This window comes from Mirounga angustirostris, unplaced genomic scaffold, assembly GCF_029215605.1.
Source record: "Mirounga angustirostris isolate CCGP_5_RB_7025 unplaced genomic scaffold, mMirAng1.0.hap1 SCAF_6, whole genome shotgun sequence".
NCBI classification, from domain to species: Eukaryota; Metazoa; Chordata; class Mammalia; order Carnivora; family Phocidae; genus Mirounga; species Mirounga angustirostris.
Genome location: NW_026991714.1, coordinates 65,977,974 through 66,003,919, shown reverse-complemented (window position 1 = coordinate 66,003,919; position 25,946 = coordinate 65,977,974). Strand labels below are relative to the sequence as shown.

Genomic DNA, 25,946 nt, shown 5'->3' with positions numbered 1-25,946 from the left:
CCTGCCTGGCAGAGTAGCTGGCTGGAGTCCCCCTCTTCCCCTCCCGGGTGCCTGCTGGCTGGGGTCAGACTCGTGCCCATCGTGACTTTGCTGGGGACGAGGACGCAGCTGGTCACATGAAAGGCATAACTAGTTAGTTTTTATAAAGATTTAGTTATTTATTTGGGGGGGGCGAGGGTCGGGGGCAGAGAGAGAATCCCAAGCAGACTCCCTGCTGAGTGTGGATCCCGACATGAGGCTCACTCAGTCCCAGGACCCTGAGATCATGACCTGAGCTGAAACCAAGAGTTGCACGCTTAACTGAGCCACCCAGATGCCCCATAGCTAGTTTTCAGTGTGTACTGGTTTTAGATGACTTACCCAGTTGCCACTTTGAAAGTAGTATACATCAACTAAATGAATCAGGAATATATTGGAAGAGACCATAGTTACTCGTATCTCCCAAATGCAGGAATTAAAAAAAACTTTGGCCAATTTAGCATTTTTTTCTCAGGAAATTTTTTTTTTAAGATTTTATTTATTTATTTTGACAGAGACAGCGAGAGCGGGAGCACAAGCAGGGGGAGTGTGAGAGGGAGAAGCAGGCTTCCCGCCGAGCAGGGAGCCTGATGCGGGGCTCGATCCCGGGACCCTGGAATCACGACCTGAGCCGAAGGCAGACAGTTAACGACTGAGCCAGCCAGGCGCCCCTCTCAGGAATTTTTTCTAAAGTGTCCTTGTGAAGTGAGTGTAATCCGTCCTGTCTGGGGGCGGTGATCAATGCTGCCACGCTCAGGAGCTGGGGAGTGAGGACTGGACTCCAGTGGGTCCCAGGACTGCGTCTGCAGCGCGCAAGACTGGAAGTTGGCTTTCCAGTTTGAGCGCCATGGATCGGTGTGGTGGGCCAGCGCCGGCAGGGCAGACCGACTGGCCCCATATCACTTCTCAGCTCTGCTCTAGTGACGCTTTCGTTCATGCTTATAACTTGGGTGAGAAATCCAGGGAGAATTAATTTTCAGCCTGGAAACAAAGTCTGAATTAAATAGGTCTCAGGAGGGTATCCATTAGCAGACAAGCTGAGGCTTGGGAATTATCAGAGCCTGCGGCCTGTGGGAGGCTCCTGCCTTGGTTAGCTGGATTGGACTGAGAGGTGAGTAAGCAGAAGGCCTAATTTGGGGGACCTGGGGACAGTGGGATATGGGGGATACCCTGGGGCCACCAGCAAGGGTCCTTTTGAACAGGTGTGGCTGGGGCCTGGTCTCCATCCACCCTTGTATGTCCCTAACATGTCCTTCAGAAACCTCTCTCCCTGGTGTCTGCGGGCTGACCAGCAGGGGTGCTGCGTCCAGCATGTCTACGTGTTGGGGGTGGGGCCAGGGGGCTGGGCAGTTTGAGCGCCGGCAGCAGCCCTGTGTGAGCTCTGGTTATGGGCTGTCTCCCGAGTCCTAGCCATTGGGTCTGTGGGGCTCACCCTTGTTTATTGCCATAAAGTCCAGGATCCCAGGTCAGAGCCCATGGTGTGAAATGGCAGCAGGTGATGGGCCCGGCTAGCCCCTCCCCTTCGTCTCTTTCAAGGGTATGGTCACCTTCCAGAAACCTTGGCTTTGATGAGGGTGTAGGCAGCGCATTTGTGCCTGAGCGGGGCCCTGTCCCTGTGGGTGTGCCTTGAAGCCAGTGGGCCAAGTGTTCGGGGAGGCAGTGTGGTGTGGTGGGCACAGAGCAGGGGAGGGCCGGGATCTCACCCCAGGGCCACCATTCAGTACACCATTCAGGATCGTTAACCGCTGTGGCTTTGGTTTTCTCCTTTGTGAAGTAGGAGCAATGAGACCCGTGTCACCAAGTTGGAGAGTGGAGAGCGCCTGGGGTCTGGTGGCACCTGTGACTGTGACGGTGAGGGCCTGTGACCACGGGTCCTCTCTGCTCTCCAGGCTCCTGTGCCTTCGTTCTCCTTGTAAATATGAGTAGCTACACTGTTCCCTAGCTCAGGGTCCCTGCAGGACTCCTGGGCCGACCCGGGCTACTCCCCTGTGTCGGGTAGGTGGGAGGGAGCCAGCCGTCTTCAGAAGCCCCTGGAGCTGTGGTTGAGGTCTTCAGAGTTGGCGCCTCCCTTCCCTCGTATGAGGAGAATTCGGAGTCTGCAGGCATCTGTGTGCCCGCAGCCTCCCTGCTGCTGGCCCAGGCCCTGCATCCAGGGTGTACCTGGCCTTCCCGGGCTTCCCCCCACAGCCTCGCCCCTCCTCATAGTGGGTCCCAGTTCCTCCCTGCCTTGGCCAGAGTGCTCCCTGGCTGCTTCTCTGGGGCCCCTGCTGCTCCCTTTCTTTCTGTGGGTTTTCTTCAGCCCCAGCATGTCCCTGGGACCCTATCCTGCCCCTCCCAGCATGCAGTCCCATGTAGGCTGTAGGAGATACTTGGGGGACTGGCCGCACATGCTCCCCTGGGAGGCAGTGCTGGGTACAGTGCTTTCTGCCTCTATGGCCCTGACCGACATGAAGAAACACATTTTACACTGTGACCGAGTGGAGGGAAAAGTACAGGTGCACACAGGGAAAACAAGTATCAGGAGAGAGTCCCACCCACAGTGTGCTCTGATGCTTCCCTGGCTGTCCCGCATCCTGCTCCTCTTGGTTTTCGTGCCGGTTGGGACTTCCCAGATGGATGGCACTGGACTGCGGTTTGCAAACCACACGGCTTGGGAACTCGTGGAGCCTGAGGGTGGGGTGGGGCCTCTGCACATCCCTGGGCCTGTGGGTGTCTGTCAGAGGCCCTCCCAGGCAGAGCAGGGGCAGCTGGGTGGGGACGGGCAGCCTCTAAGGGGCTGGGGTCGTTGGGTTGGGGCGCCCTGGGCCCTAGAGGGAGGCGCTTCTGGAGCGGACGCTCCCTCCCCAACCAAGTTTGGGTCCAGGGAAAAGAGCACTGGACTAAAATCAGGGCATCTGGCTTCGCGTCCCCCTTCTGCCACTTGGGCTACTCACTTCACCCCTCCACACCTCGGTGTCTCACGAGGTGGCTGTGAGGCCCCCAGCCCTGGCTCCACAGAGCCTTTGGTTCTGCTCCATGCCTGGGCAGGACAGGGTGGGAGGCCACCCAGGGCCGACCTTGAGCCCTGGCCCTCCCTCGCTGTCCTGTCTCTCAGTCAGCCTGTATCAGAGGGGGTCTGGTGGAAGAACCAGACCTCCCAATGCCTCTACCCAGACCTCGGGGTGGAGCTGCTCTGTGTGAGTGTAGAGCACCCCCTGACTGGCCTGTTCTCTTGCAGCCCTCCAGGATGGCTGCCATGCTGGGGGACACCATCATGCTGGTCAGAGGCCTTGCCAAGCTGACCCAGGTGGCCGTGGAGACCCACCTGCAACGCCTGGGCCTCGGTGGGGAGCTCCTCGTGGTGGCCAGGGCCCTGCAGTCCACAGCTGCAGAGCAGATGGGCTTGGTCTTGGGGAAGGTGCAGGTAAGGAGGCCATCGGGAGGGGGCGTCAGGAGGGGCTGGCCTGGAGCTCTCATCGAGGCCGGGGGGGGGGGCAAATCAGGACGCAGCCTGGGGGTTGGCTCAGGGGACCTGCTGTCCTTCTGGGTGTGGTGGGGTCCCGGCGTGGGGCTGTAGCCCTCTGACTCAAGTTGTCGCTCAGGAAGCCTCACGAAGCTGGGACAGCCCCCGGGAACCAGTGGCCCAGGCCCCAGTTCACTGGCCCTGGGGCACAGGCCACACTCTGCTGGCCCAGTCCCATCCTGCTCCCCACCCCCCACCTGGCCCTCTGTTCCTGGGCCTCTACTGAATGTGCTCAACAGAGGCCTTTTTTTTTTATTGTTATGTTAATCCCCATACATTACATCATTAGTTTTAGAGGTAGTGTTCCACGATTCATTGTTTGTGCATAACACCCAGTGCTCCATGCAGAATTGCCCTCCTCAATACCCATCACCAGGCTAACCCATCCTCCCACCCCCCTCCCCTCTAGAACCCTCAGTTTGTTTTTCAGAGTCCGTCGTCAACAGAGGCCTTTTTAATTTCAGAAATTAAAAAACAAAGCAGCATCCACCTTTGTTCTTAGGGAGGCAGCTGCCGGGAGCCTGTGTTTCCTTCCCTGAAACAGTTTCTTTAAGAGCCTGAGCACCTTCTCCACTGTTGATCTGATTTATCTTTCTTGTCGGGTCGGTTTTGGTACAAACGTGGCAGAAGGTACCCTGTGTGTAGGCTGAGCGTGCGTGTGTCCCTGGGCGTTACGCCGCGGTGTCAAGCTGTTCCGGAGCCTGTGTGCCCAGGGTCCTTACTGACGTGCCAGCCGAGCCAGGGTCGCACTCCCAGCTTCATTTACGCGGGGCTCCGGGCGTGGACTCGGGGGCTCGGCTCCTTTCCGGGGAGCGCTGGCGCAGCTTCACCACCTGCCTCCCTCGCCCTCCTGCCCTGTTCCAAGCCCCTGGCCCAGTGGGAGGGTCCAAAGCACGCGTGTGTGCGGAGAGGCAGCTGTCAACAGGGTTTGCCACAGCGGAGGGCAGAGCACCGTCCCACCTGGGTGTCACCGTGCGAGCCGCCTGCCCCGTTCCTGGGAGCCCGAGAGGGTGGGAAGGGGGCACGGGCACAAGATGCAGATGGTGCCCTGCTAGGAGGCTGTCACCGCCTCCAGGCCTCTGGTCAGGTTTTAGGATTCCCAACCCCTCCCCTTCTGTTCCCTAAGGGTCTGGTGGTGACACCACCTCTCTGTCACTCTATGGAAATGCCTTTAACTTGTAGAAGTCTCAACCCCATGATGCCGCCCCCAGCCTGGCTGCTGTCCTGGGCATCACCCCTTCTTAGATGGGGAGACTGGTCCTTGACTTCTGAGTGATTCCCAGGTGCCTTCCTGGTTCGGAGCCATCCCCTTCCTGGTGGGTGTCTTGTCTGTGAAACACCGGCAAGTGAGAGTGTGCCAGGCCTGGGGAACCTTCTGAGAGGCGAGTGGGGGGACAGGCCAGGGCATCTCCAGCAGGGTCCTCGGAGGGAGGAGGGAGTGTGGGTCCCACCACGAAGGAGGCACTGAGCAGGGTGAGGGGCCTTCGTGTGCTCCTGTTCTTTCCCTAAAACTTAGATCATTGGGGCCTCCTCCTCTCCGAGGGGACGGAGGCCACATAATCCAGAAATGTCTCTCCCTCCACACCTTCAAGGGCTTCGTTCACTTGCTCACTGAGCTTGGGGTCCCTCAGGTCACGCAGGGCCAGGGGGCCGTGGCTACGAGTTCTGGGGCAGCAGGAGGCCCCACGGGGCTCCCATGGGCCCTCCCATGAGCCCTCCCGGCTTCCCTGGTTCTGGCACGTCCCCGGCACACAACACGTCCCCGGCACCTGACATGTGCTTGCCAAATTCAAGTGCGGGTCGCTTGTGCATGGAGCCGAGGTTCAGCAGGGCCAGCGGTCCAGGCTCTGCCAGGCTTTTACCAGTTCTCCCAGCCTCAGTGTCCCCTTGATGAAATGACAGTGACGGCCAGTCTCTTTTTTCCCCTGGAGGGCAAGTCCCTCCTTGGACCCCAAGCCGCGGTGAGGAAGCTGTGGGGCTGCTGCTGGTTTGCAGCGCCCGCAGGCGCCGCGTGTGTGCCCCGAGCCCACCCCTGCGGCCTCAGGAGCAGCGCCATTCCCCCGGCCTGTCTGCGGCCCACACAGCTCTATTTCCAGATGAGGTGGCAGAGAGGGGGCAGGAACTGGCTCAAGGTCACTCAGGGTTTGAATGCAGCAGGAACCTGGGCCTGCAGTTGGGGTCTGTGTGACCATTACAGAGAAAGCGTGGCACTTCCCTCCTGGCCTGTCCCTGTACCCCCAGCTCCCAGGGACGGCAGGCCAGCCCTCATGAGAGCCTCTTAGAGGAAGGGCCAGAGGTGAGGTGCTGGCCTGGTGTGGCGGGTCAGTCCTGTCGGCAAGTGGCCCTCGCTGGTCTGGTTGGCCTTTTACTTCTCCGAGCTGTCTGCTGGCCTGGCTCACTCCCCAAAGTCCTGATTTACAGATGAGGAACTTGCTGCCTGTAGTGTGGCGGTCACTCCCCCGGGCCTGGCGAGGCTTCCAGCAGGTGCTCTGTGATTGTCCGGCTTCCCTGGAACCACAGAGTGGGGCCTCTCAGGAGCAGGGCCGAACCTGGGTCTCCTGGCTTCGGGCTGGGAAGGTGCTCCCCTGCAGATCTGGCTGAGGGCCGCCTTCCTGGTGGAACGTGTGGCTCCCTGTGCAGGGGGTGGGGGTGGACACAGGGAGGAGGCCCAGGCAGGCCTTTTGCTCTGCTCATGCTGGCTTTTGCTCCCCACAGGGTCAGGAAAAGCGCGAGGAGCCTTATGCCGAGAACTTCGAAGACCCGGAAGCAGAGTTCTCTGGGCCTCAGACTGTGGGGGCTCGCACAGATTTCTCTGCAGCCTCCTTCCCTGACTGGTCACCCCCTCCATCCTGGGATCACACTGGCAATGAGGGCCCGGCTCCTGCCTACGTGACCAGTGGACCCTTTAGGGAAGCTGGGCTCTCAGGCCAGGCCACCTCCCCTCTGGGCACCGTCACCGGGAGGCTCTTTGGAGACCCCAGACACCCACTTTCTACCATGAGCCTTCCACGAAGGTTCTTCCACCAGGACCAGCCCCCCGTGGGGGGCCTCACCACGGAGGACATTGAGAAGGCCCGGCAGGCCAAGGCTCGCCCCGAGAGCAAGCCCCACAAGCAGATGGTGCGTCCTGGAGGGCCTGGTGGAGTGGGGCTGGGTTGGCTGCCGCTCCTGGTGGTGCTGGTGTCAGGCCCTCCTCTGGGGACATTCTCCGGATGCTGTGGTCTGGCGTTTTCAGGGACACAGGCCCCCTTTTGGTGGACTAAGCTGCCAGGTGGAGCAGCCACTTTTGGGGGTGGAGCGGGGCTGTGGGGGGCCACGTGAACCCCTACAGAGGCTGGTCCTGTCCCCATTTGCCGATTCCGTGAGGTCTCTTTCCTTGCTCCCTCTAGCTCAGCGAGCATGCTCGGGAGCGGAAGGTGCCAGTTACACGGATTGGGCGGCTGGCCAACTTCGGAGGTAAGGTGGCTGTGTGCGCCTGTGCTGCCTCACCTGTCCTGGCCCGCCAGCCCTGGCCAAGTGAAGCTGGGACCACCGTGGGGCCCGCATGGAGGTGGGAGAGGGTGGGGACCTGAGGTGTCCCGTGGAGGCCATCAGCGCCTGCCTGAGCTGCTCCTGACCCTTCTCCCTGGGGGATGATCCAGTGACGGGATTCCGCTCTGCCTCTGCTCACCCCCGGGGGTGAGCGTGGCCACACTTGGGGGATCGTGTCTGTGGCACCAGCCTTTTCCTCCTGCCGCTGAGTCCTGCTGCCAGGAGGGGCCGGGCAGTGAGCCGACATTCCTCACAAGGCTGGTGAGCTCCCGGAGTGGTTTTTGCCCCTGACCGGCTTCGCAGGGACTCGTGGGCTGGACCCCCACAGGCTGGCAGGGTGTCAGTGGAGGGCTCACGAGGTGCTGGGGCCTTGAGTTGCTGTCACAAAGTCTGTGTGGTTGGGAGCTCTGTCCTTTTCATTGGAGCTTTGAGTAATTCTGTGTCCAGTACACCTGTGCTGAGTTGAAAGGTAATTTTGGAGTGAAGCACTTGTACCTGCTTTTATGACCTCACGTTGTCCTTTCCATTCCCGAGCAAGATGCAGGTCACTGTGTGTGTCTGAGCCGTGACCTGCTTGCCTCGCGTTTGGCTCGTGTGGGCTTCTAAGTGTCCCTCCAGTGTACCGGCCGTCATGCACGCTGTGCTCTGCAGCCTCTTCTCCCAGAGATGACATCCTGCTCCTCGTTTGGGGTTGGCTCTGTGCCCTATCCACCCCCCCGCCCCCGATAGCCTGGCCCTTGGAGCTGGACCCATGTGTGGGCTCTGACACCGAGTGACACCAAGTGAAGCCGGGCTTCCCCATGTGCAGAGCCCACTACGTTCATTGGATGGAACTTTCTCGAAGCTTTTGTTCCATCATTGCTATCTTCAGATTTGGCATCTGCTGCTACTTAGCTGTTCCAGAGTCCAGCCTAAAGTACCCCCGCTGCGTTTTAGGACACAGTTATGGCTTTATTTCCTTTTGTGGGCTTGCATTCAATCAGTGCCTCACAGAACATTGTAACTGCCTGGGACGCCACTCCCGGGATGAGTTTGAGAATCCGAGCTCTGGCGGCCTCCGTGGGTCCTTACTCGGCAGGAGCCTGGGCACGTCCCTGCTTCGCACAGAGGCTGCTGGGTGGGTGCGTTGATTACTGAAGTGTTGCGTGGAGGCCCGCTCCTCTCCCCCATGAGTTTGAGTCTGGAGCCGTCCCCTCTCACTCTGTGGTCTCTCTCTCTGCAGCCTGCTTCCCTCTGCTCCAGAGGGGGCTCAGCACAGAGGTTTCGCTTGACCCACGGGTTTGGAGTGGAGTAATCCTCTTGGGGTAGGGATGAGGCTAGTAGAGGGTCTGTTTGGGAAGAGTGGTCAGAAAGAAGGTTGTGGTGGTAAACTGAATTTGACGGAATGCCGGGAATTACTGGGGAGAGGGGCAGGAACCAGGCCCTTGGGGCTGGGGTCAAGGCAGATGAGCAGAGTGGGAGGGGTTATGGGGGAAGGTCTGTGGGGTGCAGGGCTCCCAGCGGGCCAGACGCCGCCTGGTCTGGGGTCAGGGTGAGCAGGTGCTCTGTGCTCTTAGAAGCCACCGGAGCCCCTGCTCACAGCCGCCCGGGGCCTGGAGCCATCCTCGGGGCGCACGCTAGAGGTTTGCCCAGGGCTTGTCAGCTCCTGTGTCGGGCTTTGAGGGGGGAGGGTCTCGGCAGGGAGCAGCCAGGTCTGGGAAGAATGTGCTGTTCTGGCTCCAGATGGCAGTTCTGGGCCTTCAACCTCAACCTGAAATTGTCACGCTCTTCAGCCAGTGTGAAATCAACTTAGTGGGTCAGGACCGGCACTTAAAAAACAAATAGAGTAGAATTGAATAGAATATCAGAATTAATACCATAGATTCTTAGAGCTGTACGTGTTGCAAAAAAACGTTTGTTTTTTTTTCTCCAGAGCTACAAACATCCTGCTTATGTGTGTTGTTCGCGTATTGCGAAGGGTGTGGTTTACCGGTGGGTCGTTGTCTGAACAGAGTGAGGTAACGCTCCTGCTTTGTTCTTCTAGAATACACTTCTGACCTTTTTCCCCTCATGGGGGTGCAGTGTGGACCGACGGGTGTAGGGATTTTTTGCAGGGGGGCATGAAGGAAAGGGATTACTCCAGACCGCCCGGGAGGCAGGCTCGCCCTTGAGAAGGTCAGTGGTGGGTATTCAGTTGGTGGACGTGGAGGGGGTGGGAGTCCTGGGTCCACTTTGGCTCGGGGGGCATTATGACTGAGATGTTGTGAGCAGTGCGGTCTGTGGATATTAGGTCCTGTTAAGGAGTGATATGAAAGATGGGATCAGAGTCTGGGTTTGGGGTCAGAACTGGGCTTCAGGTCATCACAGTAGTGGGTTATAATTCCAGCCCGGCTTCCTTGTGATCTTGGGCCCTACTTAGGTTTCTCTTATTAAAATAGGGGCTTCTTTTTTTTTTTTTCTAGAACCAATAAATTTTTTTTATTCATTGTACTTTCCCAGGGTAAAGAGAGAAGGGAAAAGGGTCAGCGTATGTGTTACAAACACTAGCAAGTGGGAAAGGAAGTACCCAGCACAGCAGAATCAACCACCCAGTAAACAGTGCTTGGAGGAGGAGTCACTCAAGCCCACGGGGACTCAATGTCCTGCAGCTCAGAAAGGGGGGGATCGGGGAAAGAGCAGAGTTACAGGCTTTCCTCGCTCCCCTCCACCTGCCCTGTAAATTCAAGATTGCACACAAAGGTGTGGTTTCTGGTGGTTAGCATGGAGCTGCACTCGTCCGTCTCCTGTTAAACGATCTTGTTGCCACTTTGACATGTTTCTTGCACCTGTGTGGAAATTCCTGAGTGACGTGGATGTATGTTCATCTTCCCAGTCTCGGTCCCCCAGCCCTACTTTGTACGTGGAAGGCCCGCTGCCCGCCCCCCCATTCCTTCTGCTTCTCTCTCCCCTAAGATTAGAGATTAAAGTAGGTTTGATCCATCCCAGTACAAGTGTGTTAGTACGAATCACAGCAAGGAATGGTCTTGACACAGGAGATTGGGAACAGAGGTTGGAGTGTTCTTAGCTTCTTCAGGATTTAAGTGTGTGTGTGTGTGTGTGTGTGTATGTGAGAGAGAGAGAGAGTGAGGGGGCTTTTTTTGGGGAGGGGCAATAGGAGAGGGAATGGAAGTCAAGTGTTTAGGACAGAAGATCTGGCCGAAAATAGGGGAGGGGAACCCAAGAGAAAGGATGGTTCAGGACCCCCACACTTCAAGAGGGGTCACTGAGCTGTGGTCCAGATTCTTTTCCTGGTGCAGAACCTTTTGTCAAAGATGCTCTGGCTATTTTTCTCAATACAAAAAAGTTTATAAACGGTAAAACCTCAAAAGAATATGGAGAAGACCAACACATATTTGTGAAGTCCTACAAAGCCCCCACAAATACGATCACTGGAGCAGGCAGCAACTGGGGGGAGACAGCCCGGGATCAGATGCATGTCACCCGAGGCACTCTGTTGGGTTTGCCCCCTTCCAGCACAGTGAGGTAGGTTTGTGGGGCCGTCCTGGCATGTGAACGGAATCTCCTTTTCTCCTTTAGCCCCCATGACACTCCTCACGGCCACAGCAGGGCGGGACACTGGCTCTGGGCACCACAGAGAAGCCATGGCTTATGGTCTCTAGAAGCCAATGAGAAAAGCCCAGAATTCACAAAGGTTAAAACATGTTGCCTTTGCCTCAGACACCCATCCCTGGGCAGCTTGAGATGGGTCCAGAGGTATTGTTCTGAAACCTGTCCTTATCCCTGCATTTTTAAAATGCACGCACGCACCTGTTGTGCATCGTAGGCCCAGCCCAGTCTCACGACGGATGGATCTGGTAGAAGAAGGGAGTCCCAGGCCCTGGGATCAGAAGTCTAGAACAGGAATCCTCTATTACACGTAGAAACGACCCTCAGCCAGTCCTGTCTTCCCCTCTGCCCCTTTCCCCGAGTGCAGTCTCGCCTCGCCTTCCTGCACCACCTGTTCTGTTTAGAACACTCTCCCATCTTCCAAGAGAAGGGGATCAAGTCCTGGGGCAACCCAGTTCATACCTCGTCTCCCACGGAACATGGCAGGTGGCAGGCTTTCAAGAGCTGGCTTTTCAGCCCTAGTGTCCTCTGATTGGCAAAAATGAGGTGGTTGCTTAGACTCTGCCCTCCAAGTAGTTGTCCTCCCTGATGATAAAGCAAGTATTCTGTGCCAAACTGGAGCTGCCCACTAGCTCGATCAAGCTCCTGAGAACACCAGGCAGGAAGGAGAGCCTTAAGATTAAAACATTACAAAACCACAAAACCAGAATATATTATGGAAAAAAAGTTAAAATGCACAAGATACATCACTCGCACATAGTGCTGTTGGCCGCCTGGCGAGAGTGGGGCCCGGGTGCGGTGGTCCAAGGGAGCAGAATGGGGGGAGGCCTGCAGCTGTTCCCCAACAAGCCCTCTATTGCGGCAGGCCCTGGCTTGGGACAGTTCTCGGTGGGTTAGGAGATGAGGAAAAACCCTGCCTCAGCCCTGGGAGACTCCCTCCCACACGATATAGTGGCTTGTGGGTTGGGCCCATCCATCTGGTCTCAGGCCGAGCCCTGCGCGCACACTGACCCACTTACAGGGGTCCCCCGGCGCCTTGGCACCGCCACCTGCAAGCAGCTGGGTTGACACAGAGCCCAGGGTTGTCGGCTGAGCCCATGGCCCCTGGTTGGGAGGCCCTGGACAATAGGGGTTTTGCATTGGCTTTGGTGAGGATATTTTGACCTGTGGCTTAATGTCTTTTGTCCGAGTTGGGAAATTCTGGTCATTTCTTCCAGTGCTGCTCCTGTACCCTGTTATCTCCCATGACACGTGTTAGGTGTGTCATGTATCCACGGTCCTCTGCGTGTTTCTCGTGTCCTTGTCTGTATTTTCCGTCCGTTTTCCACTTTGTGCCTCGGAGGACCATCTTCCCATCTCCTGTGTGTCTGGGGGTGGGGGTCCTGAACCATCCTTTCTCTTGGGTTCCCCTCCCCTATTTTCAGCTGGGAGACCTTAGCGGGTCAGGCCTGCTGCAGAGGAGGCTGATCTCCGAAGGAGCTGATCGCTGCTGCTCATTCATTGTGGCAGCCGGGCCTCCACCAGGAACCTTACAGTCCTGCCAGGGAGGCAGGAGCGAGGAGGTGCTGAGGGCACCAGGACGGGAGGACACCGGATGTGCAAAAGCAGGAAGAAGGAGGGCGATATGTGGAATGGCTTGCGAAATCTGGTCTAGGGAACAGCTATGACAAGACTGGGCCAGGAGTGATGAGTAGAGCAAACGGACCCTTGGGAACCCTTGTATTTTTAAGAAGGTGAAAAGTTCAGGGACCCTCATTCCCAGAAAAATGCTTTGCTTTAAAAAAATAGTTCATGCAGGGCGCCCGGCCGGCTCAGAGGAGTGTCAACTCGATCTCAGGGTCATGGGTTTGAGCCCTGTGTTGGGTGTGGAGCCTGTTTAAAAAAAAAAAAAAAAGGCTTGACTTGAGCAAGGGGGAGCAGTGCTGTGGGACTCTTGTGTCATCATCCTCCGTCCACTTCAGTTATGATGTGACGCCACTTGTCCATGTGTGTTTCTGCTGCTAGTCACGGGCCTCCAGACATGAAAACACTGAGTAACGTCTTAGTAAAAAGGAAATATACCAAGAAAGAGATGAGGCCACAGAAGAGTGTCTTCTCTGTCGGAAAATAAGGTGTAGGGTGGAGGCGCGGCATTGGCTGTTGGGACGCTGACCCATGTGGGGACGTGGTCAGTGTCTCAGCAGCCTCACGCTCTCTGGGGTCGTCATGCCCTCACCCCGCACTCTCGTGGTCCCATCCCAGCGGTAAACAAACAGTGGGTGACTGGGCGTATTTGGTTTTTTGGTTATTTTTAAATTTTGCCAAGAACATTTAAAACAAATAGAACTCCCATCAACCATTCTCATGTTTTAATAATGCAAAGGTGCAAAGCACATGCTCCCAAGATCAAGGACAGGAAGTTGGGTAGCAAGTTTGGTGACCGACTCGCTGTGGGCGCAGATGGAGGCCTAGGAGCTAAGCAGAGCCGTACCGCTGGGACGCTGCCACCAGACCTGCGGCTGGGGTGGGGGTGGGGGAGCCTTTGGGCCTCGTGTGGCAGCCCCGTGTGCCCAGCCCCCTGGCTCCATGCGCCAGGGTCACTTGTCTGAAGTCAGGCATCCCCCTCACAGAGCTTTATCAATCGGGCACTCAGTCGTCATTGAGGCCGCGGAGATCAGAGGTCCCAGGGCTGGCGGGCAGCGTGCAGGGCTGACTGCTTGTGGGGTGGCCCTGGGGACACCAACTTGCTGCCTGCAATCCTGGGGGCGCACTCCTGTTTTCCTCTCACAGCGGGTCCCTGCCCACGCCCGCTTGGTGGGGGTGACGGGTGTGGGCGCGTGGTTTCTGCTCCTCCAGGAGGTGCTCTACAAGGGGCGCATGAGTCTGCTTTGCCCCCTGAGGAGCTCTGTGAGGGAGGTGAAGGCAGATACGGTGATGTCTGGTTCAGGTGACTCGTGTCTCAGTGGCCCACGGCCGTGCGCTTGCTTGTGACTGCGCAGGGACCTGAGCCGAGTCCGAGACTGCAGCAGGGTTCCTTGCTGGGCATGGGGGAGGGGGCGGCTCCTGACAGCCTGGGGCCACGCCGTCCAGGGGACTCTGCACCCCTCTTTCCTGATGCCCCGTGCTGTCCCCTGGGGCCAAGATTCAGGAACAGTTTGCTGCAAAGGCAGGGTCCTTGCCCCCCACCCCTTTGTGTGTCCTGTGGCTTAGAAGATGTGTTATGACAGCGCGGGCCCAGAACGGTGCCTGGCACACAGTGTGTAGTCCATAGAAATCTCTGGGGCTGTGGCACAGAAGCCCCCGTGAGCCTTGCTCTGTAAACAGCCCGGGGTTTCTGGCAGGTACAGCTACGTCTTCCCACCCAGGGCACCTTTCACCAAGCCTCCTTCCCGACGGCACTGTTTGTTGGAAGGTGTTTTGTTTTTCCTTTTCTCAGCCTCTGCTGTCTGTCTGGGCCAAAGCCCAGGGTGCTCCAGGGCGGCCTTGTTGGGCTCCGATAACCTCCAGGGGGACTGCAGGGAGGAGAGGCTGAGCTGGGGGCCTGGGAAGCTGGCCCAGGGCTCTCCTCTCTCTGGGGAGAACCCTCCTGCTTCCCCTCCATTTCTTGACTGCAAAAGCTCTGTTCTTGAGAGAAAGGCTACCTTCCTGGCAGGGGCCGGCACCTCCTCGCAGGCCAGGATGGAGGCCAGGCTGCCGACTGCTGCCCCGGGGCCGCAGAGCTGGCTCTGTGGACGGTTGGTTGTCTGCCAGGACTTGCTGGCCGGCCGTGTGGGCCGAGCTGATGATGGCTCCCAGCGCCCTGAGCACTGGGAGGACTGAGGTGGGGCCGAAGAAAATGGGTCACACGTGGAGTGAGCAAGTGGGGCTCCGGGCGTCCCCACCAGGCCTTGGGAAGTCTGAGCACAAGCCTCCAGTACCACCTGGTTCTGGGAGAGGAAGAGCCTGGCTGGGCCTTGTGCTTTCCTCTCGACAAGGCTCTGAGAATGGCTGGAAGCTCGCTGGGTGGGGGAGGGCTGATTTATTCTTGGTTCACTAGAGCGGGAGCTCCTGAGGTCAAGGTCAGGGCAGCTGGGCTGGCCGCAGTGGGGAGCCCGTTGGCTGCTGCACCTCCAGCTCCCTGGGAGCTCGCAGGCCACCGAAGGAGCCTAAGGCGGTCTTTGTGTAACGTCTTTTGGTGATCTAATGACAAGTCCTTGCCCTTGGAGAGCTTTGGCCCTGCCCGGCAGCCTAGAAATGGCCAGGGAAGGGTGTGACAGAACTTCTGAGGGGGACGACGACAGGCAGGGGAGCTGGGGGGCCACCTCTGCTCGCGGTGGCTAGGCTGGTTAACCCGAGGCTTGTCTTTGGACTTGATGCAGGCAGATGCAGAGAGACCTTGGTGAGGGTCATTGTAGTTTGAAGGTTAACCTTACTTGTTATCACTTACTTTGCAAAGGCAGATACTGTGCTGGGTGGGGCGGGGTGGGCCGGCAGCAGGGAGTTAATGTTTAATTGGCGCGGCTGCTCTTAGCTATCTCAGCTCCGTGCCCAGTGCCCTCTGGAGCTGGTCAGAGCTAAAACAGGCCCGGTTGCCAGATGGCCTTGGTGGACCTGAGGGCCCTTTCAGGTGCCTGGCTTCTTCCTATGGCTTCCAGAGCTCGGCTCATCCTGCCCTGCGCTGCTTGTATGCGTGAGTGCTTGGAGCATGGCCGGGCCAAACCAGGCCATGCTCAGTGCGCATACACGCTGGATTTTGAAGACTCTGTACAAAACCAAAACAAAACCGTGAAATACCTCTGATGATTTTTACACACAAGAGGACTTAGTAATATTTTGGATGTATTATGTTAAATAAAATACACGATGCGCATTCACTTCGCATGCTTCTTTTTGCCTTTTTTTTTTTTTTTTTTTTTTTACTGTGGCTACTAGAAAATTTACCCTTCTGCACGTGGCTGGCCTGGTGCTTTCTCTAGGCAGCACTGCTGTCACCACGTTGAATGGGAGCAGTGACGGTCCGCAGCAAGCGCCGGAGCGCTGCCTGCCCCGCTGGGAGCTCTCACTCTCAGTCGGCCGCTGAGGCCTCGCCGTGACCTATGGGGCTGGTGACGCACACACTGCACCCTTGCTTGATGGTGGCTAAGATGCATTGCAAAAGCACGTTGTAAGGTTGGGTTAAAACCTTCTTTGGGTTTTAAAATTATTGTTCTATTATTTGTTGGCTATTATTTTTTGCTAAATAAAATTTTGAATAAATTCAACAGTATTATTCATAACAGTGCAAAACTGGGAAAAATACAGAAGCACATGCTGGATTCCTCGCCCGTTAAACAGTGCGCCAGGCGGAGCTCACGCCTCTGGGCGTGGGGGCTGCATGTGCCACCCGCCTCCCGGCCCCACAGGCATTGGCGTCTTCGGCGTCTTCTGTGGGCCCCTGCTGTCCCTTCTCCCGTGGCCGGTGCGCTCACGCACGTGTCCTCCACTCTCTGCTAACGGGTGCCCCCATGCCAGCGAGAATCATGCCTCAAGTAGAGGCAGCGGGTCCTGACCGGACCCCTGGGCTTTCTCTGTGATCCCAGTGGCACCTGCTGTGCTCTGTGGGCCTCTCCTGGACAGCTGGGGTCGGGCATTTCTGGCCTCTGGACAAAAGAGGTATTGATGAACTTTGATTTTGAAGATTGTGAAACACAGTTTTTAGATGAGAAATTGACTGCCGCCCCCGTTGTCCTCAGACCACTGTCCGCACCCTGCAGGCTCTGGTGGGCAGCGAGTCTCCATGGCTTTGCCTTCGCAGACTGTTCTGACTCCCACCAGCGACTCCTTTCTATCACTGTACTGACGCCTTTCCTTCTCGGGGCAGTGGAGTCAGAGAATTCTAGAGTTGGAGCTCTTCACGCTGAAGGGGGTGGCTGCGTTCCAGGGGGTGCCCCGTGGGGTCAGGATGTCCTCGGCCCATGGACCGTTGCTGCTCCGTGTTCTGTTTGTGCTGGGAAACCGTGTCCCATGCATGCGCATTCTTAGGGCCTTCGCGTGCCCTGCGAGCAAGGGGGGTGGGGGAAGCTTTTCCACGGATGGCGCCACACCTCTGAAAACAGCACGTGTGTCCTTCCTCTCTCTCTTCCCCCTTCTCAGAACGTCTAGACTGTCAGCAAGTGTCCCTGGGGAGCTGCGGTGGGTGACCTTGTGAGGCTGCTCTGGGCCTCACGGATGGAGGGGTGGTAGGTAGTCCCCACACCAGCACCCAGCACTCCTTCTCCTCCTTGCAGGTCTGGCCGTGGGTCTAGGCTTTGGGGCACTGGCTGAGGTAGCCAAGAAGAGCCTCCGCCCAGATGACCCTTCAGGTGAGCTGGGCCCTGGGAGGTGGGCCGCTTGGCCCCCAGCCCCTCCATGTTCCTGAAGTGTGGGCCTCCAGGGGCCGTCTCCTGTCCTGTGTTCCACATAAATGGCGCCCCGGAGTCGTCTGCGGCCCGAAGGCTGCCCTAGCTGGCCTGCCCAGCCCTTCCCGGCTCCCCCGGTGGCCGGCACACCTGCCCGCTTCTGATTCACTTTTGGCCCTGCGTCTGCCTTGCTATGTGGGGCTGTTGGAGCCCAGAGCTCCCCCATGGAGCAGCGGGTGAGGGGTGTCCGTGCTGCTGGACCAGACCCCTCAGGGCCCTTGGTGTCCCCACCTCCGAGACCTGCCCTCTGTCTCTGAGGTGAGCACCCTGACTCCTTTGTCCCCTGCCTCCCAGGGGCCATGAGGTCAGGTCACCACCGTCAGCCCTCCCTAGTCCTGGTGGCCAGGTCAGGGTGGGACTCCATGGAGAAAGTTTGGCAGACTGGCTGCTCTGAATTTTGTGGTGCTCATGATGCCGTGATGTTGGGTCAGGGCAGCTCGGGGTGTAGGGGGCTTTCCCTTCCCTGGAGTCCCGAGAACAGCGCTGGGAGAGCCCTCTGCTCGGTGGATTTCTCCAAATGTATTTGAAGATCTGGGTTAGGTGCCCCCTGGCCCATTCAGGGAACATCAACTCCTTTCTGGGGGTACACCCAGGGACACCCCACTGTGCTGTTGCACTGTGACCCCCGAAGCCCCAGCTGGGGGCCCTGAGGGGAGCCTGCCACACACCTGGATGGCCCCTCTTCCCCTCAAGACCCTCCTGTGGGGACGAGGGGCCTCATGGAGAAAGGACAGTGGCGTGTCCCCACAGGCCAGAGAACAGGGTTCCTGGGGCACACTGAGTGTCCTTGGAAGGGGCCTGAGGACAGAGAGGGTTTAGTGAGGGTATTTTTAGTGTTGGTGCTGAGACACTTTGAAAACGAAGCCTGGCTTTCTCTGGAATGAGAAGCCGGTGTTCTCCGCACCCCCCCTCTGTCCCTGGAAACTGGCTGCTCTTCGGGCACCTCAGCCAAGCAGAGAAGAGGCAGGACTGGCTCCAAGGTTACAGGTGGTGACCTTCATCAGGGAAGTGGTGACCCTGGCTGGGGGTCAAGGGGCCTAGGGACCATGGCCTGAGAGCCGGGGTTGGGGGCCCTGGGCAGCCCCTAGGCTGCGTTCCAGCTCTGAGTGGGCTCTGGAACCCATGGCCTGGAGGATGCTGACCAGCCCGGCCCGGTCGGCCCCAGCAGAGCTGCTCCTGAGTGGGAGGCCTGCCCACCATGGCCCAGCTCCCCCCAGGCGGCTCTCAGAACTGGCCATGCCCAGGCAGGAGCACATACTTCTGGGCTGTGGGGAGGGGCTGCTTGGAATGCCCGAGAGGGCCGGGTCCCCAAATCTCAGGAGTGCTGCAGGCAGCCCAGGGCTGTGTGTGGGGGAAGCGCAGATCTGCCTCCTCCTCAGCCTCCCTTCTCCTCCCTGCCTTTCCACTGGGGCCCAGGGTTTGGGGGGGGGGCAGTGCACACAGAGGGGCCCCCATTCTCTGAGCTCTGGCTCAGGGCAAGGGGGTAATGTGGGGCCCCTTCTCGGCCCAGCTCCCAAGGGCGGGTCCGGCCTCACACAGCTGCCCTCGGGGGGGCAGAAGATCCGCGGGTGCTCTCGGGGGCTTCTCGTCTGCAAACTGAATGTCCCTGGGGCTTAGTCCCCATGTCCCCCCCACCCCCCATCTGTCAGAGGCCAGGCTGGACGCAGACCCTGGGGCAGAGTTCCTTCCTGGAGGTTGCAGCTCCCCCACTCCGAGTGCATGCACTGTGGGGATAGCTGTGGGCAGAGATCTAACCAGGCTCAAAGGACAGAGCGCAGGGAAAGCAGTGGGTGTCCCAGGGCTGGAAGAGCGGGGGGGGTGGGTCCCGACCAGGGTGGACTTGTTCCTGGGGCCAGGCTGTGCTGGGGTTGGGATGAGGGGGCAGACGCCAGAGCGGGTCCTGACGTCCTTGTGGCCACGCGGTAGCAGCCCTCCCATGTCCTCACCTCTGCAGCCTACCACCCCTGGTCGTATTGGACAAAGGTCATCTGCACCCATGAGGTTACTGTACCTCGGGGGCCTCTGTGGGCAGACGGGGAGGCAGACAGCAGCCGGCTGAGTGCTGTCCTTGACCCTGTGCTCTCCTCCCCGGAGGACGGCCCTCTCCTGTGCCAGCTTGCCTTGTAGTGACCTCAGGGGTACAGGTGACCTTTGTCCCGTATGTGGGTGGGAGGGACAGTAACGGAGTCCTCACATGGGTCCCTCCCTCCTGGTGCCCGCCCCCTACGTGCCGCTATGGCCTTCTGTGCTGTCCCCATCAGGCCCCAGGGACGGATACGGAGGGAGGGGCTCTGCGTGTGTAAATGTGTGCACGTGCGTGTGTTGGGGGGCTGCTAAAGTCAGGCCTGGGAGAGCTGGGTGGTCCTGAAGGGCCTTCCACAGCATCAGGCAGGTGGGTATGTGGCATGGAGTGTAAGTTGCATTGCTGGTTTTAGGGGCCTCAGGAGGCTGGTGCCAGTGTGAGCGCTCCTGTTTCTTCACGCTGCACTTGAAAATCCCCCATACCCCTAAGTTCTGTATTGTCCCGGTTTTTATGACGCTGGAGCCTGGGGCTGATGGCCTGGGATGCACTCAGGCTCCCTGGTGCGCTGGGCCGAGTGATGAGACAAGCTGCGGCTGCCCCATGTGGCCGGGTCGGGTGAGGCCTGCAGACACCCCGGGAGGCGATGGGTGGGCACATGCTGACCCAGCTCCTGCCCACAGGGAAGAAGGCCGTGCTGGATTCCAGCCCCTTCCTGTCGGAGGCGAACGCGGAGCGCATAGTGCGAACGCTGTGCAAGGTGCGCGGGGCAGCACTCAAGCTGGGCCAGATGCTCAGCATCCAGGGTGAGTGCATGCTGGGGGCTGGAGCCGTGGGGGCCCCACTCCGGAGGGGACTGGGGGATGTTCCCCCACCACTGGCCCCTCTTGCTTGAGTCCTGGCTGTTGAGCAGCCAGGATGTTTAAAAACATACTAAGTAGGAGCCCGTGGTGGTTTTTCTTGCTTTGTTGTGGGTGTTTTGGCATCTCTGGAGGTGATCCTCACATTTCCCAAGTTGGTGAGGGTCCCACTGCTGCCAGCGCCCCCTACTGTCATGTGTGGGGGCCGGAGGGTGCAGGGGGGCAGGGGAGCGGTTTGAAGACGAGTCCCCTCCTGGGCCCGCAGCTGGGCTCATGGAGGGTGTAGGATGGAGTTAATCCCCGGGGCAGGCGGGGTACGTCTGCAGCCCTTCCATGGACCAGCCCCAAGTGCAGGACCCCTGTGTGGTGACTCCTCGCAAGGACAGTGTCAGAGATGCGCGCCGGGCTCTGCGTGGGAGAAGCATCCTCAAAGCATCCTCCGTGGCCTGGACCCACAGCCCCAAGCGAGCAGCAGGTGGCCGAGGTGGCGGCTCTCAGGACTTGTGTGCAGGACGTCATGCTCCTGCCCTTGGCGCTTGGCAGAGCATTTCAGAACGCTGACACCATGGGAAACCACCATGTGAGGAAAGCTGGCCGGAGCGGCCTCATGAGGGGCCACCATGGCTCCAAAGAGATGCATTAGGAATAGTGTCAGAAGGGGAAAAACAGTTCTCTGTAGGTGGTCAGGTTCTGGGTGTTTCTGAGCTCTTACGCCACTTTATTTCTGAAATTTGCTGCTTTTATAATCCCAAAAAGCTTTGCCTGTTATTTCTAAGAAATCCACCTTCTCAAGTCACTGGTGAGTCAGCAAGCCATGGCACCTGCCGCCCCATGCCGGGGCCCTCGGGCTGCACGGATGCCCCCTGCGCCCCAGGGGAGGCTGTCTCGGGCCTCTGTTGTTGGCTATGGGGCCCCGGGAGTGTGCACAGCCCAGCCTGGGGCCCTGTGTCCTCCCTGGAGCCTTTGTCCACAGCCCTGGGGGCCATGGAGGGGGCTGCTCTGCTCCTGACCCATGCACCTGCCTTCTGAGGGGTAGCCCTCTGCCGATTTCTGGTACCTTCCAGATGATGCTTTCATCAACCCCCACCTGGCCAAGATATTCGAGCGGGTGAGGCAGAGCGCGGACTTCATGCCGCTGAAGCAGATGATGGTGAGCGGACAGGGCCTGGGAGGGGGGGTCTGGGTCTTCTGCCGCCCCTTCCCCGCCTTGGGTGGCAGCTGTGGCAGCCCGTGGGAGGGGGCAGCCTGGGGGTGCTTCTCAGGGTGTCCCGGCATGGGCTATGCTCACGGCCCCTCCCTGGCTCCTCCCACCAGAAAACGCTCAACAATGACCTGGGCCCCGGCTGGCGGGACAAGCTGGAGTACTTTGAGGAGCGGCCCTTTGCGGCCGCCTCCATCGGGCAGGTGCATCTGGCTCGCATGAAGGGCGGCCGCGAGGTGGCCATGAAGATCCAGGTAGGCACCCGGTGTGTGCATCCACCCCTGTGGGGGCTGCAGAGGGCTGGGCCAGGCCCTGCAGTGTTGGGGTCTCCTCACCCTACACCCCCGTGCACCCCATCTGCAGAGCAGCACCTGTGTTTGCTCAGCACTGGGCACTGGGAAGTACCTGCTGAATGAGTGCAGGTAGAACAGCCTCCCTGTGAGCTTGGTCTGGGCAGGGCCAGGGGACAAGTCAGTGTTTGCTCAGGGGGGATGGGACCCTGACTGCTTGGCGGGGGAGGGGCTGATGGAGAACAAAGTCACCTGGGAGGTCCTGGCAGCATTGTAGGGTTACATCTGTCACTCGCCCAAGGTATGGGGTCTGGGTGGGACTGGGCTGGGAGAGCAGGGCTCCCTCACAGGACCCGGCCCTACCTGCCCGGGACCCCTCTGCTACCCCCCGCAGTACCCTGGTGTGGCACAGAGCATCAACAGTGACGTCAACAACCTCATGGCCGTGCTGAACATGAGCAACATGCTTCCCGAAGGTCTGAGACTGGCCGCAGGGTCAAGGGCAGGCATGCAGGACGGGCTCTGGGGACCTATGGGGGCCGCCTTGGGGAGCCCCCAGCCCCCGCTGACACCCTCCTCCCTGGCGCAGGCCTGTTCCCTGAGCACCTGATCGATGTGCTGAGGCGGGAGCTGGCCCTGGAGTGTGACTACCAGCGAGAGGCTGCCTGCGCTGGGAAGTTCAGGTGGGGCTTGCAGCCAGCAGCTCCCACACCGGAGACAGAGGGGCCGCTCGAGGCAGCCCCCGGGGTGGATGAAGGCCCCTGCGGCTCTGAGGGGTGGGTGGTGGCGATTGGGGCCTGGGGTTGTGGCCAAGTTTTGTCCCCAGAGTGAGGGTGGGAGGCTCTGGAGCCAGGGTGTGACTGTCCCAAGCCACCCCCCAGGGCGCTGCTGAAGGACCACCCCTTCTTCTACGTGCCTGAGATTGTGGACGAGCTGTGCAGCCCCCATGTGCTGACCACAGAGCTGGTGTCCGGCTTCCCCTTGGACCAGGCTGAGGGGCTGAGCCAGGAGATTCGGAACGAGGTGTGTCTGACCATGGCCTTGGGCCCCGAGGTGCTGCTTCTAGGGATGAAGGGGACAGAGAGGGCTGTTGTGTTCCCCCTGCCAGGGACACGTGGAGTCAAGAGTCCTCGTGTGGGCAGCCGGGGGGGGGGGGGTGACCGGAAGAGGGGGGAGGGCGGGAGGGGGTTCCCCAGGCCCCAGAGTTGGCCTGGTGCCACCATGACCGGGCTGCTCCCTGCCCCTCCCCCACCCCCCAGATCTGCTACAACATCCTGGTCCTGTGCCTGAGGGAGCTGTTCGAGTTCCATATCATGCAGACAGACCCCAACTGGTCCAACTTCTTCTATGACCCTCAGCTGCACAAGGTGAACCCCTGGGAACTTTACTGGAGAGGGGTCTGCATAATCGGGGGTCTTGGCCCCTGCTCCACCGGGCTAAACCTCTCCGGTATTGCTCCTTCCCAGGTGGCTCTTCTGGACTTTGGGGCAACTCGGGAATATGACCGATCCTTCACGGACCTCTACATTCAGGTTGGCGGGGGGCCGGCGCCTAGGGTCGGCCCAGGGGACACTGGGAGGGGGGAGGGTGACGGGGCTGCTGTCCTCCCACCCCCGGTGACTGTGGGTGAGGACGAGGCCTGTTGGGCTCACAGGCTGGGGGTTTGGAAGGAGTGAAGGGGACAAGGTGGGGGGCAGGCAACTGGGGGCTCTGGCTCCCGGGAGCGCCTCCTCCCCTGCCGCTCACGGCCCCTCCTGGGTGTCTGCCCAGATCATCAGGGCAGCTGCCGACAGGGACAGGGAGGCGGTGCTGAAGAAGTCCATAGAGATGAAGTTCCTCACTGGCTATGAGGTCAAGGTCAGCTCCCCGTGGCCTTTGGAGCTCCGCAGGCCCCGCTCGTGGGGAGGGTGGGCAGTGGGCTGCTTTTCCCCAAACTTTGACTTAAGAAATGAAATGAGAGGCGTTAGTGCCCTGGAGAACTCTCCTTGGGTCTGCCTTCACCCCTGCTCCCTGGGCATCCTGGGCGTGGTGGGATGAGGTGTGATTGGAGCCTCAGGGGATGGGTCAGTCAGGAAGCCCATGCCCCTCCCTCCCACCCACCTGTAGATCCGGAGGTGGGGCTTAGTGAGTGCAGGGGGAGGGCACAGCCTGGCCCACCTTCTGAGGTCTGGGGGCCGGCCGGCAGGGGCCTGGAGCCGGCTCTGCAGCCCTTTAAGTGTGGGGGCACTGGTCTGTGTTCCTGTCCCCTGAACTGTCACCAGAATTCCCCGAGAGAGCAGCCCTTTCCCCTCCTTGCCAGGGGGGAGGCTGGGTGTCCGGGCCACCCTCAGGAGGGGTGCACAGGCCGGCAGCCAGGCCTCCAGGCTGTCAGGCTTTGGCCGCCATGCTGTGCCTGGGGCCCCTGCCCACCCTGCCTCATGTGAGACCGGGGCACACAGTAGGCTTCCCCCCTGGCCCCAGCTACTGTTCCTTAATCTCGTTAATCATCAGACGCCCCCTTTGAGCCTCCTCCCCTTCACGCCACCTGGTGGGACAGCTCTGTGCCAGGGCGCGGCCCCACTCACCCTCTGCCCCACCCCACCCCCGCCAGGCCATGGAGGATGCCCACCTGGACGCCATCCTCATCCTGGGGGAGGCCTTTGCCTCGGAGGAACCCTTCGACTTCGGCACGCAGAGCACCACCGAGAAGATCCACAACCTGATCCCTATCATGTTGAGGCACCGGCTCATCCCGCCCCCCGAGGAGACCTACTCCCTGCACAGGAAGATGGGGGGCTCCTTCCTCATCTGCTCCAAGCTGAAGGCCCGCTTCCCCTGCAAGGCCATGTTTGAGGAGGCTTACAGCAACTACTGCAAGCAGCGGGTGGCACAGCCCACTCCGTGAGCCCTCCGCCCGGTGGTTTCCCTCCTGGGGACGCTAGCAGAGGGGCACAGGACTGCCGTGGGATCCTTGCCACCCGAAATATGGAGAAGCCTGAATGTACATATAGGATGAGGCTTGTGTGTTTCTAGAATGAGATTTGTGTTTTGTGCCCTTTGCTCGAGCCTGTGTTCCGAGCGGTGCTGGCAAAAGCCCTGTTTGCATGAGGCCCTGCCTGCTCTTGGGCTGTGCTGTGCACTGTGGACAAGTGGACGTTTCTGGACCCGTGGAAGGAGATGAATGTGCCAGTGTCACCTGGTTAGATCTGAGGGGTCACCACAGGCTGTTCATTTTTGTACAATTCTTGTATGATTTGTTTCAATATTAAAAAAGACAAAAACCCACCCTCCTAGCATCATGGTGTGAATTCTTCTACACATAACGGGCACCGAGCTGATGGTGACCAGCCCGAGGTCAGTGTCACACCCTAGGCCGCCTCCAGATACACCTGAACGCTCAGCCCAAATTCATCACTGGGGGGGAGGGGGAAGATGTGTGCCCCCTGCACACACCACACATGCAGAAGAGCCAACTGGGGGGCGGTGACCCCTACCAGCAGGGTCTGCCTGGCTTGCACCCCAGGGGGCCAGGCCGCTGCTGAGGGAAGCCTCCTGGCCTGTGGTTTTTCCCACAGCAAACTGAATTCCTAGGTGCGGGCATCTGTGTGCACGGCCGTGGGGCCCCCTTGCAGCCCGGTACCGTGACAGGTGGTACCAGATGGTGAAGGACGCAGGGAGACTGCTCCAGGACAGGATGGGAGGTCTGGCTGGTCTCGGTGACAGCAGCTAGGGGCCTGGTGCCCAGCATCACCTGCTCCAAACCCTTGTCAGAGCTGTCGTGGCCCTTCTGAAAGCTGTTTTTGTGCATTTTTTTAAACATAGTTTCTGCATTTATGCACCGCCTTCTGGGACATTCAGGGCTGGCAGGGTGTAGGACAAACCGGCTCAGAGCCCATGTGGCTGCTGAAGGTCAGGATCTGGAACGAGGGCAGCCATGCGGCCCGATTTTCCTCTCCGCTCCCCAAGGGCCGGCAAACGGTGGTCCACGGGCCACATCAGGGCCTCCGCCTGTGTGGAAGTTGTCATCTGGGGACCCAGCTGTGCGCATTCGCACCCGAGCTAAGGCCATTTGGGGCAACGACAGCCACAGAACCAGCAAAGTAGAAGTTTTCACTGGCCCTTTATGGAAAGCTGGCCAAGCCTCGCTCTCACCCACTGCACCAGGCCTCTCTGGAGAGGCGGACGTTACAATGCGGCGCCCCGCCAAGAACAGGAAGGTAAACTGCACGAGAAACGGAACCAGGAGGGGGCCTCAGGATAATGAGGCACAGCCAGCTTCAGATTTCCTCTGGTAAGAGCCCGCGCGGGCTGGCTGCGCGTCCCCAGGTGGGCCGTTCTAACCAAGTTAGGGACATGAGCAGAGGCACTAACATGCCCAAAGGATCTGCTGCTGCCCTGCAAACAGCAGACAGAAAACCAGCCGGCTGCCTGGTTTGTACAGTTTTGACAGCCGGTGTGTGTGTGTGAGGGTGTCTGGCTGTGCAGAGGGTACCCTGCGGGGCAGGTGCACACAGAGCAGGCCATGGAAGCCTGCGGCAGGGCCTGGCCTCACCCATGGCCTGACG

General features: G+C 59.4%; 1 protein-coding gene and 1 long non-coding RNA gene across 4 annotated transcripts in view; both read left to right on the top strand.

The window, feature by feature from the left end:
• The window catches only part of COQ8A (coenzyme Q8A), a 40,674-nt gene extending 16,008 nt beyond the window's left edge, over positions 1-24,666 (top strand). For 2 of the 3 annotated variants that reach the window (XM_045877609.2, XM_045877608.3), the window contains exons 2-15: positions 3,236-3,421; positions 6,236-6,640; positions 6,910-6,976; positions 16,861-16,935; positions 19,735-19,857; positions 20,976-21,061; positions 21,226-21,366; positions 21,797-21,878; positions 21,992-22,085; positions 22,284-22,425; positions 22,662-22,769; positions 22,869-22,934; positions 23,173-23,259; positions 23,993-24,666. In XM_045877609.2, coding sequence (XP_045733565.1) covers positions 3,245-3,421; positions 6,236-6,640; positions 6,910-6,976; positions 16,861-16,935; positions 19,735-19,857; positions 20,976-21,061; positions 21,226-21,366; positions 21,797-21,878; positions 21,992-22,085; positions 22,284-22,425; positions 22,662-22,769; positions 22,869-22,934; positions 23,173-23,259; positions 23,993-24,286 — 1,947 coding nt within the window. In that variant the 5' untranslated portion in view covers positions 3,236-3,244 and the 3' untranslated portion in view covers positions 24,287-24,666. The remainder of the gene's footprint in view (positions 1-3,235; positions 3,422-6,235; positions 6,641-6,909; positions 6,977-16,860; positions 16,936-19,734; positions 19,858-20,975; positions 21,062-21,225; positions 21,367-21,796; positions 21,879-21,991; positions 22,086-22,283; positions 22,426-22,661; positions 22,770-22,868; positions 22,935-23,172; positions 23,260-23,992) is intronic. The other variant, XM_064594453.1, reaches the window with a different exon arrangement.
• Positions 6,984-15,468, top strand: LOC135364746 (uncharacterized). Its single transcript, XR_010412382.1, has 2 exons — positions 6,984-9,205; positions 9,530-15,468. It is a non-coding gene; the product is annotated as an uncharacterized LOC135364746 (long non-coding RNA).
• Positions 24,667-25,946: the final 1,280 nt, after the last annotated feature.